The sequence below is a fragment of the Notothenia coriiceps genome, unplaced genomic scaffold, assembly GCF_000735185.1.
Source record: "Notothenia coriiceps isolate Sejong01 unplaced genomic scaffold, NC01 NC01_scaffold00020477, whole genome shotgun sequence".
Lineage (NCBI taxonomy): Eukaryota > Metazoa > Chordata > Actinopteri > Perciformes > Nototheniidae > Notothenia > Notothenia coriiceps.
In genome coordinates this window covers 158,707-169,724 of record NW_011353178.1, presented here as the reverse complement: position 1 = coordinate 169,724, position 11,018 = coordinate 158,707, and the positions used below count along the sequence as shown (strand labels likewise).

General features: G+C 42.8%; 1 protein-coding gene across 1 annotated transcript; it reads left to right on the top strand.

Moving 5' to 3' along the window:
• The first annotated feature begins 412 nt into the window (after positions 1-412).
• On the top strand, positions 413-7,174 carry LOC104952760 (multiple epidermal growth factor-like domains protein 6). The gene is made up of 7 exons (XM_010779635.1): positions 413-537; positions 1,434-1,562; positions 2,370-2,498; positions 2,678-2,806; positions 3,705-3,833; positions 3,948-4,076; positions 4,950-7,174. The coding sequence occupies exons 1-7, from the start codon at positions 447-449 to the stop codon at positions 5,027-5,029; spliced, it is 816 nt and encodes a 271-aa protein (XP_010777937.1). The 5' UTR covers positions 413-446; the 3' UTR covers positions 5,030-7,174.
• The last annotated feature ends 3,844 nt before the right edge of the window (positions 7,175-11,018 follow it).

The following is an 11,018-nucleotide window of genomic DNA, read 5'->3' as shown; positions in this document are numbered from 1 at the left end:
GACAGTGTTAAATTGAGCGAAATGAGGAATGGCTAAAATGCATGATCTGTTTGGTATTTTGAAAAATAAAAAGTATAAATATGCCTTATATAGGTATGGTCCTACACTATATTATTCAAACATAGCATGATAGGTCCACTTTAAGTGATCAAGGATACATGTAACGTCATTATATTGTATCCATCAATCAGGAGCTACTGTAAATGAATGATAACTTCTCCTTCCCATCACTGTCTTTAAAGTTGGATGTGGAGTCAATGCTTCAGGAGTGTTAGTCATCTCAGCCTTCTTGTTGTATTTAACCACTCTGGCCAAACAAGGGACAGCAAAGACAGAGGAAACCAACAAATCCCAATTAAATGTATCTTTAAAAATGTTGTGTGAATGAATACTTTTTTATTTCCACAGGCTGTCCAAGCGGGTATTATGGGAAGGACTGTGCTAAGATGTGCTCATGTGGGGAAGGAGGGCAGTGCCACCCAGCTACTGGAAAGTGTATCTGTGCCCCTGGTAGGATAGGACAGTCCTGCCAACAAGGTAACGTCATGACAACCCAGTCCTAGTTGTTTATGAGGCCATGCAAACGAATATCTTATCAACAGTAAATGCAGCTGGTTGAAACCTTTCTATGATGGAGTTTATTACTGAAATAGTTTTGAGGCAAGAATGAATCACTTTTCAGTAAATTCTAAGAGAATCCATTGTAAAACTTTGAGTAAAACTTGTAAAAAATATCAAACTTTGGCCTTTTATCGTTTGCCCTTCTCCTCAGAGAGCCTGCCATGCATCAGTGGGATCGGCTGGCCCTAATGAGCTCTTCAGAAATAGTAGGCCCTAACTAGAAAGTGAGAAACAACCGCTAAAACAAGGGAGCATTTTTAAACATTTTACAGTGTATATTTAAGTAACAAATTCTCCACTTCCTCCGTGTGAGGCCAAGGATGATAACAGGGCTGCTTTCCCGGGAAACAGACTCGGAGTTTCTTAATCTCTCCCTCTATCAGCCATTCAGCTGGATTGCAAGCGGGGATTTCCATCACTGCCTTTCCTAAATGCTCTCTTCTTCAGCGTCCTGCATGTACTTGGACATACCTCGTCTTATGTTCCTCTTGTTGAATGTTTACAGGAACCTATAAGTAGCTCGTTCTCTGTGTTCCGTATCGCTGGATCTGGCAAGGAAGCAAATAAATAAACAGGAAAATCAAAGACGGCTTGCTTATTGTTTTCCCAATCGAAATTACCCAGAGAAACATGATTATTCTTTTATATCAGTGCCAAATTAGACCACTTTGCCATCTCTTTAATGAACTGTTGCTTAAATAAACATGACTGTGGTTAGTGCAATCTTGTATATATATGTGTGTGTGTGAGTGTGTGTGTAAGTAGGCCTGTGGTTCTGGTCTTTTCCTGATGTGTTCTGGACCTTTCTCCAGCATGTCCTAGGGGGCGCTATGGCCTGCAGTGCAGAAACACGTGCAGCTGTCAGAACGGGGGTCTGTGTGATCCCATCCACGGGTCTTGCAGATGTGGACTGGGCTGGACCGGAGCGCGCTGTGACTCGGGTACAACTTCACACACACTGAACAACCAGAACAGAGCTGAACTTTAATCTGTACATGGGACATCAGAAACTTAAAAACTAGAACAAACAACAAAACTGGCAGAGAAAACCCTTGTAAACCTTTACCTCCTACTATCAGATGACCTTTCACTTAAACCCCCCCTAGAGGGACGCTCTGTGGCAGACAAACATTTAATATACCTGCAATTTTCCCTCAGCAAGATAATCTTAGCAAATGAGCACAACTTGAATGACTTTGAAGTGTAAATGCATCCACACAAAATAAAATAGTTTACGTCAGGCTATAAATACATATGACTTCAGGTTGCCACTGCTAAGCTAAATGCGGATAATGCTCAGCGTAGTGATGTTATGCAGTCTCATTTAGGGTTTATTAACTGACATATTTTACGTCATAGAACAAAACCTTAAGCTTCTTAAGGAATCCAACCAGAAACTCATTCAAATAAACATTGATCTTGGAAGTGCAAAACATTTTTTACACCTTTCCGGGACACATTCCTGCACAAGTCTGAAGACAATCAGACAATCAGAGTACTTCAGTTTTATCAAAAGCTACCATATGGATCTATTTGCAATATAATCCCATTGAAGGATTTCTTCTGAATCATCATGTTGCATTTACACACAGTTTCTTTGTAGATGCAGCTAAGTGTACATGTATATATTGTGTGTGTGTGTGTGTGTGTGTGTGTGTGTGTGTGTGTGTGTGTGTGTGTGTGTGTGTGTGTGTGTGTGTGTGTGTGTGTGTGTGTGTGTGTGTGCGCGTGTGTGTGTGTGTGCGCAGCCTGTTCACAGGGAAAATATGGGTTTGATTGTGCACAAGACTGTCCATGCCTCAACAATGGGACCTGCGACCGTTTCACCGGCACCTGCGGCTGTTCTGTTGGATACTACGGCCACTCCTGTCAACACAGTAAGCACACACTCACTCATAATACAAAAATAAACTTGGTGATAGGGTTACCTGTGGCCTCACTGACACTTCTGTAAAAGTGCAACTAGTAAAATATGTGTCTGTGACATGAAAGAATACAACATGACCCGTTTTTAACCATATGCTGAAAGTATCCTTAAAGTATGTATTTCTCTTAGGTTGTCCATCTGGGTTCTTTGGCATGAAATGTGCCCGTACGTGTGACTGTAAAGCAGGGCGGACATGTGATCATGTGACAGGCAAATGTGTGTGTCCACCAGGCTACCATGGCCCACAATGTGAAAGAAGTGAGTATCCACAAAAAAAAGAAACTACATGAAAAGCAGTATGTGTCCAAAATCATTACATTTCAATTCAATTATTATAATTTTGATTAAACGAAACTGATGTTAAGTTAAAAATAAGACATCTAAGACAGAAGACATGTTTGTGGAAATGATTAAAAAGCCATCTGGGTGCCCAGCTGCAATAAGACATGGGCAGATATGAGCATTCATGAATAAGAGTTAAAAAAAACCAAGGCAGTGTGAGTGTGTTCTGGCAGGCAGACAGACAGGCGAGCAGGTAGGTGGGCGGGCATGCCTCCTGGTTATTTGATGAGAGACAGGTGTTTCCCCACTGCTTAATGCGTTCCTGTTACATCCTGGGCCCTCCTGCCTGCTGCCGGGCTCTCAGCCGCAGTGTGAGCGCCTAAATGGCCACTTCAGTCCCAGCAGGAGATATGACTGAGCGTCGCAGAGCAGTAAGGCAGCAACAGCTCCAGAGACAGAGCGGCTCTTATCTCTGTGTGTGTGAAATACATGGTGTGTTTTTTGGTACACGCACTTGTGTGTCTGTTTGTGCTTGTGTATATTTATGTGATTCTGCACAGTCTCATTCATATGGTCTTGCATTTAAACATGTAGCAGACTTAATACGGATACAAAAGTAGGACTATGATCACATTTTAAAAGGTCTATATATTTCTTAATTGTAACTTATCCCTTATACTCTACGGCTTGCACAGGAATTAGGATTCACTTTCAAAACTAAAACTAGATTTTAGTGCAAGGCATACCTTTTCATAACAAAAAAGTTCACCAATAGTCAATTTGTCTTGCTGTATGTTGGGAAGATGGTTATCCAATTTATAAATGCATGGACGTTCTCATAACTACAGTAATATAAGCATACATCTGTTTTCAGGGTGTGAGTCTGGCAGGTTTGGATTGAGCTGTGGAGAGTCATGTGACTGTGCTGGTGAGGCCCCATGTGACCCATCCACCGGGCGGTGCCTCTGTCCCCCAGGAAGGACGGGACAGAGATGTGAAAAAGGTCAATCATCTAGTTTCATTAACATTTAATCAGCTCCAAATGTCCCATATATCCATGTTGTTTTGTCCTTAACACATTTTGTTTTTAAAACTCTCCCTCCCTTTTCTGTCTCAGATTGTGGTGGAGAGCGCTTCGGCCCAGACTGCTCTCTGCCGTGTCAGTGCTCCCAGAGGGCCCGCTGTGAGGGGCTCAGTGGGCGGTGCCTGTGCCCTCTCACGTGGCTGGGCCCCACCTGTACCGAAGGTAAACCTCTCTCTGACTTTGTCGTGTTTCCTCTACTTCAGAAGACATAATATTGATTTACAGTGAATTCCTAGAGACTAACTTTAACCAAATCTTCACGCTCAAATGTAATGATTTATGTTATGGGGACTTTAGGACCCCTGAAGGTAGGCGGTCCCCACAACGTGGCTGTACAGACTCACACATGACCCACTTTTAATATAGTTTCATTTGATTTGTGTATTAATGCTTATAATAACATGTAAATCACTTTGTCACACACACAAACATTTCCATCAGAGGATATTACCTTAACTTTCATACATCATGGGGACTTCAATTGTGTCCTCTTAAAAAAGGGGAGTCCCCACAATCTCACTGTACACATACACACACACACACACACACACACACACACACACACACACACACACACACACACACACACACACACACACACACACACGTGACTTGCTTGGTCAAGATAAAGCAAAACTAACACACACACACACACACACACACACACACACACACACACACACACACACACACACACACACACACACACACACACACACACACACACAGGTCACGGGCTGTAAAGCTGAACCAGCTTTAGTGAAATACTGTGTCACCGTGTGTGAGAGGCTGAGCCCCATCACTCTGTGTGTCAGCCTGTCTCCCTCGATAGCTGCTCCTGTCTCCTGACAGTTATTTTAATCTGTGCCCAGCATGAAGCCGACTCAGGGCTGTCTTCATTTTACCTCCTCAAAGCCATGCACACGGGAGACGACGTACCAGTTACTTCTCGTCCAAAAACCTCAGAACATTTGCTTTTCATTTCCAAATAGTGCTGATGTCTTCTTGCTTATTTTTTTCTTCCTTTCTTTTCAGCGCTGCTACACCAAACCCCGGGACCGTTGAACTTTTCAGTGTCCCAAAGAAAGAGAAGAGCGGGCAGCAAAACCACATAACCAAAGCAGAGGTGCAAGCTCCTGACTGGACGTCCAGACACGGGGCTCGGCTCTGTGAGACATTACTCAGATCATCTTGGTGAAGGTGATGTTAGTTGTGAAACTGGTACTCAGCTGTCAGAGACTGGCACTCCATCACTGAGCCTGGAGCTGGGGCCTGGCATGTGAGGGGCCCTCAGCGGACCATCTACCTACCCCAGACTGTCTACGATTCAAAGTCCAGGGTTACAAAGACTTCATAGCAATAACCCACAAATACCTGCATCATATTTGTGAGTATTGCTGATGGAAAGCTGTTCATTTGCTTTCCCAGTTTTACATTTAATCACCTGGTAAGGTTTCTTTCTTAAGGGAATTTGTACAATACGTGTAACTGAGACATTCTTGTCACTGGAGAACATTTACAACCTACTTTTTGTTTTTATGTGGCCACAAAAAAGTGGATGGTCAGCAGAACAGAAGCATATTTCTGGTGAAAATTGAAATGCCTCTTAAACAGATTTAGAAATGTATGGGTGACTTATTCAGAAAATTCACACACATCCACACATACAGGGACTAACGTTGGGCTGATGTTCTAATAAAGAAGCCATACATGTTGAAGCAGGGGGTGTTATGGAAAATGACTTCCAGACAAATCCTAGGATATAAACATGTACTTGGCTTTAAATTATAATTGATGTCTGATTTGTTTTCCTCACACACATTTCAAATGCCAGAATCTATTAATATGAAAACATGCAAAGGAAAGTGTCTTCACCCTCACCAAGCATTATGCAATTTATTTTAATTTGTTGCTCAAGTTTTGATTTCACACATTTCTTTGTGGAACTGTATCTTTTCCCAAACAATTGTAACCCTGTTGTTCTTGTAGTAGGTCGGTAGTGAGGTGGACATAAGAGTGATTCGATTTGACCAGTGTGCAGACAAACACAAGTTATTTGAACGGCCAAAGAAAAGGAGAAAATAAACCATTTCATCAGGTTTATCACTCAGGCCCTTCTGCATTCAGTTAAAGAGAAATACATCTTGCAGTACACTAAACACTGACCTTCCTCCATTTGTTTCTGCAGTGAAAAACACACACCGACCCGTCTGCTGTGTGCTGACACTTTTACTTCCTGTCACCTGCTTCTTGTAGCCAATCAGAGACGAGCTCTGTAATCAGGGCCAATTTAACCCAGGTGGAATCAATCTCTCCTCATTTGGAGCTACATTTTAGTCAATTGTACTTTAACAAAAGATAATTATCACATGGGTCCTCTCAAGAGACATAACCACAATTCAAATACATTATTATTTGTTGATAAAGGAGCAAAATTCAACTTATTTTGGACATGAAATTAGTAAAAGACTTCTTAAAGGGGAAGTGCTCGCCTTCTTCTTGAAGGATGAGGCCGGTAGGGAGTTAAAGTCCCCCAGAAAAACAAAACATTACACGTTTATTTCTATAAACTTCGAGCAGATGACCAACATTGACAAAGAAAAGTGACATAAGCAGTGGAGAAAATAGGCTCCATGACAAACTCAGATCATTGGTCTCTTGGTTTATAGATTATTCTAAACAAATGTTATTATTTCACGAGAAAATAACCCTTCACTTATTGTCATTGTCCCTGCACCTTTTACCAAAGCCCATTAAGATATTGCCTATCCATAAGTTATTTCAGCATGGCTCATGGTATCTGAATGAACATAGTTAATTTACCACCAGCGTCAGAAACACTCTCCATTTATTAGCATTGATTGTGGGTTTTCTTATTGCAGTGCGGTGTGCTGGTTGCGAAATACTGCGGGCAAAACTTGCAGACATTGCACTTCTTTCAGATCTGTGTTTATTGAGTCAGCAGCTGATACAGTTTGTTTGAGTCTTATAGACAAGCATCAAATGTTGTTAATACTTTTTCTGCAGTATCTGTTCACGTTTTTATGGTTGCACAATATTGAAAATATCCATATCACAACTGCTATCAACACTACACTTGTGCATTTAAATAAGGGTGCGTCTTATTTGTAAAAACTGTATTTGTATACTATCTCAGGTCACTTATATCAGTCATAACCTACTGTGCTCATTTCCTGTCAGTGGAGCTACATTATGACATTTTGTTTGTGTAAAATTGATAAACTCGAATTTGACTGTCATCATTTCCGTGGTCTTTTCTTTATTGCGTCCATGTGTCTTAAACGGCCCCAAAAAACACCTGCTTTGAAACGTCTATTTTTGAATTGTGTGTTTTGAATGCAGTGTTGCATGGTATTGATTTCTTTGAGTGGGGTGGGAGCGTGCAGTAAGGTATGGACGTAAGGTGGAGAGAGGTTGCAGCTGTCATGGAGACCTATGGGATCGTGTGTGTGTGTGTGTGTGTGTGTGTGTGTGTGTGTGTGTGTGTGTGTGTGTGTGTGTGTGTGTGTGTGTGTGTGTGTGTGTGTGTGTGTATATCAGTGCATGTTTCTACGCACGGCTACTACCAGGCATCTCTCATCAACCAGAGAAGGGTCAAGCATTAAGGCCTCCCTGACAGTAGTCTAAAGTGGGTGGGGGTGTGAGAGGCACCTGAGCAGGGTCCACTGGTGGTGTACAAGGTGTGTGTGTGTGTGTGTGTGTGTGTGTGTGTGTCAGAGTGCAAGTGCTCTGCCTAAGGCATTTTTCAAGTGCGCTGGAGCATTTTCTCCTCTATGGGCCAAAGGGGGCGGGCAGAGGCAGGTGCCTGGACAGAACATGCTCCAGCATCCCGGGGTGAGTGATGGAGGATGGAGCCCCCCCCCTCACCCACTCTCTCTGGTGTGGCTGATGGATGGGGGGCCGCTCCTGCTCGCCCTGTGTTGTGACAAGCAGCAGATGTTCTCCAATAATGTTTATCGGCCCGGCCTTCATCTTCAGATGACACACCTGTTTCCAGTCAAACAGGCCCAGAGAGGCCATCCATCCACGGAGCGCTGGGTGGCTTCTGCTCCGCCCATCAAACCTGCACATAGAGGTGCCACTAAGAACAGCTGGCATGCCCATCTTTATCTGAAGTGTAAGATCAAAAATGAACTCAGGTCGAAGCCAAATCTTGGCTACGGTCGAATTGTCAAAAGAAATAGGGTTAGGAAGGTTAAGGGTCGAAACACCCGATGAACGTTGGACATTGTCTCCTTCTGGCCAATGCTGCCCGTTTTTGTGGAATCATCTCCAGATGGATTTTAAACATGTTTAAAAAAGTCAAAGGAAACGGTTGCTCATGCTCTACCTCCTGTCCACTCATATTAATCAGCATGAATCCAAATTCCTAGTATGATTTTATGAAAATATTTAAATTAATGTATTTTTCAATATATCCATGACTTGTTAATTTAAAAAGCACCATTACTTACATNAAGATCAAAAATGAACTCAGGTCGAAGCCAAATCTTGGCTACGGTCGAATTGTCAAAAGAAATAGGGTTAGGGTTTGGGGTTATTCTATGTCTTTTCCAAACCACTTTTCCTTAACCTCAGGGGGAAAAGTAAGATGTTAAGTAGAATCCATCAGAACTTAGGAAAACAAAACTGTGGGTGCTAAGAAAACCTGACTTCACTTTCACTTCGCAATGTAATTATTATGCGCCAAGTTGATGTTATTATTAATTTCACTACAAAGAGAAACTAAATTCTTCATCCCATGCATTATTTCGGTGTTGTTTCATTCAATCTGCAAGTGAAAGGTTAAGGGTCGAAACACCCGATGAACGTTGGACATTGTCTCCTTCTGGCCAATGCTGCCCGTTTTTGTGGAATCATCTCCAGATGGATTTTAAACATGTTTAAAAAAGTCAAAGGAAACGGTTGCTCATGCTCTACCTCCTGTCCACTCATATTAATCAGCATGAATCCAAATTCCTAGTATGATTTTATGAAAATATTTAAATTAATGTATTTTTCAATATATGCATGACTTGTTAATTTAAAAAGCACCATTACTTACATCAGGGATCACCAACTACATTTGTCCAAGGGCCAAAATTATTCTTATGCCCCTTTCACACCAACGCGTTTTCAGCTCCGGCTCGGAGCTGGAGCCGGAAAAGTACCGTTTTTTCCTGTTCACACTTCAGCGGCGCCGCCTCTTAGCTCCGGAATCCGGTTCACTTCCNGCTGCACAGGTTGTCGTGTCCGACTATCACAAGTAGAATCATAATGAAAAATACGCCGGTAAAATGTGCCTGTAGAAAACGGCTTATGCCACAATAGGATAGCAATAGCAAGTAGTCAGTGTACCTTCGGTTGCTATGCTAACATCACCCATTTTATACCAGAGACACTTTAATAACAGCGTTGTGATGCCAAACAGGTAGCCTCGTAGTGGGGGCTACTGCAGAGCACATAAAGCAGACTCTTCACGCTAACGAAGGATCACTTCTTCTTCAGGGCAGGGAAGGCTACGCAGTACGCAGTCTACTGCCCCGCAGCTGCTGCCTCTCTGTTGGACTCCGGTACTGCACGTTACTCACGAGACGTTGTAAAAAAATGTTTAGTGGGGGGCGAACACACTAACCACTCCGCCAGCGCCACAGCGCGTGCCGGATGAGAATGTCTGGCGTGCCAGATTTGGCCCGCGGGTCGCCAGTTGATGGTCACCGACTTACATGATCCATTTCTCACGACAATTTGTTTCCGTGAACGGCCGAGTGATGCCAATTAATATGGCATTAAATAATGCCCAATGGCATTGTGGGATGTGGTTTTCTCCTTTCCTTTCATAAAGGATGGTCCAGTATCCTAAACTAAATGAGATTATAAAGGAAGCATTACCTCCTTTCTGATCATCTAGAGCAGGGGTGCCCAATACGTCGATCGCAAAGGTAGTGTGGGTAGATCACATTTTTTTTTTAAAGTCAGCCTATCATCCATCCTTACTATGGCATTTGCCACTTGATTGACGTACAGGTAAGCCAGGCTGAGTTGTATTGTGCCATACGGGTTCATGCAGTTGTCAGGGGGCCTCACCTCCACATCCGGCGCACCCCCCCCCCTCGTGACATAGATCGGGCAGGGGCGGCCTTGTAGGTAGATCATTTAGGCTTGGTCATTTTAAAAGTAGCTCCCAAGCTGAAAAAGTGTGTGCACCCCTGATCTAGAGAATTCGAACATCTCTCGTCATGGTCATGTTAGGAAACTTCCTAGTTCAAGAAAAAAAAAACGTAACTGGAACCTTTATGTGCACCCTTTGCATGGTCTTTCTTCCTTTGATTTGAGATGCTCATAGGGAAAAGAAGCTGATTCAGACATCATTTGGTTTACTCAAAATGATCTCAGCACTTATAAAGCCACTTTTCTTTTATTACAAGCTCATGAACAAAGATGCTCTTTGTGCAGAAAGGGCTTTTGGAGGGAAAAAAGGCCGACTGTTGTTGCATGCTGGCTCATCAACAGCGAGGGAGAGGGAGAAGCGTGAGGGAAACTGCAGATGTAATAGCCCGTAAAAGGTAAGATCGCATCATGGGTACTTTTTGGCTGTAATTAAGCATAAGCCACTCTTTGCAAAAGGAGATTCTATCACTTAACTGCCTCAGTTTGCAGTCTCAGAGATAACTACTGCCCCTCTGCGTTGAACCAGATCTCCCAGAAGGCCACAGTGTTTTGAACTTCAGCTGACGAAGCTGTCGGCTCAGATAAAAGAAAGAGGGGGAATTCATTTCGGCACGTCCTGCACCATTTGTTAGGTTGTTGGCTGGAAAAATAAATGTTAAATGTCGAAAGCTGCAAAAAGATGCGTATCAGGGAACTCTCCCACACTCTGGATCTGTGTAAAGACGTCCTCTGTTTGGATGCGACAAGATGTGTGCAGCACTAGAAACTATGGTGAAGTTAAACTGCACATAAGTGGGTGCAAATGAGTGAATTCACCACTGGATGGCGCTTAACATGGAAGAAAAGCCACTGAACAGACCTCTGATTCAAGTGAGTGCACATGAATACATGACTGGTATGATATAATGAGCATCATAAAGTTCATATAATCCG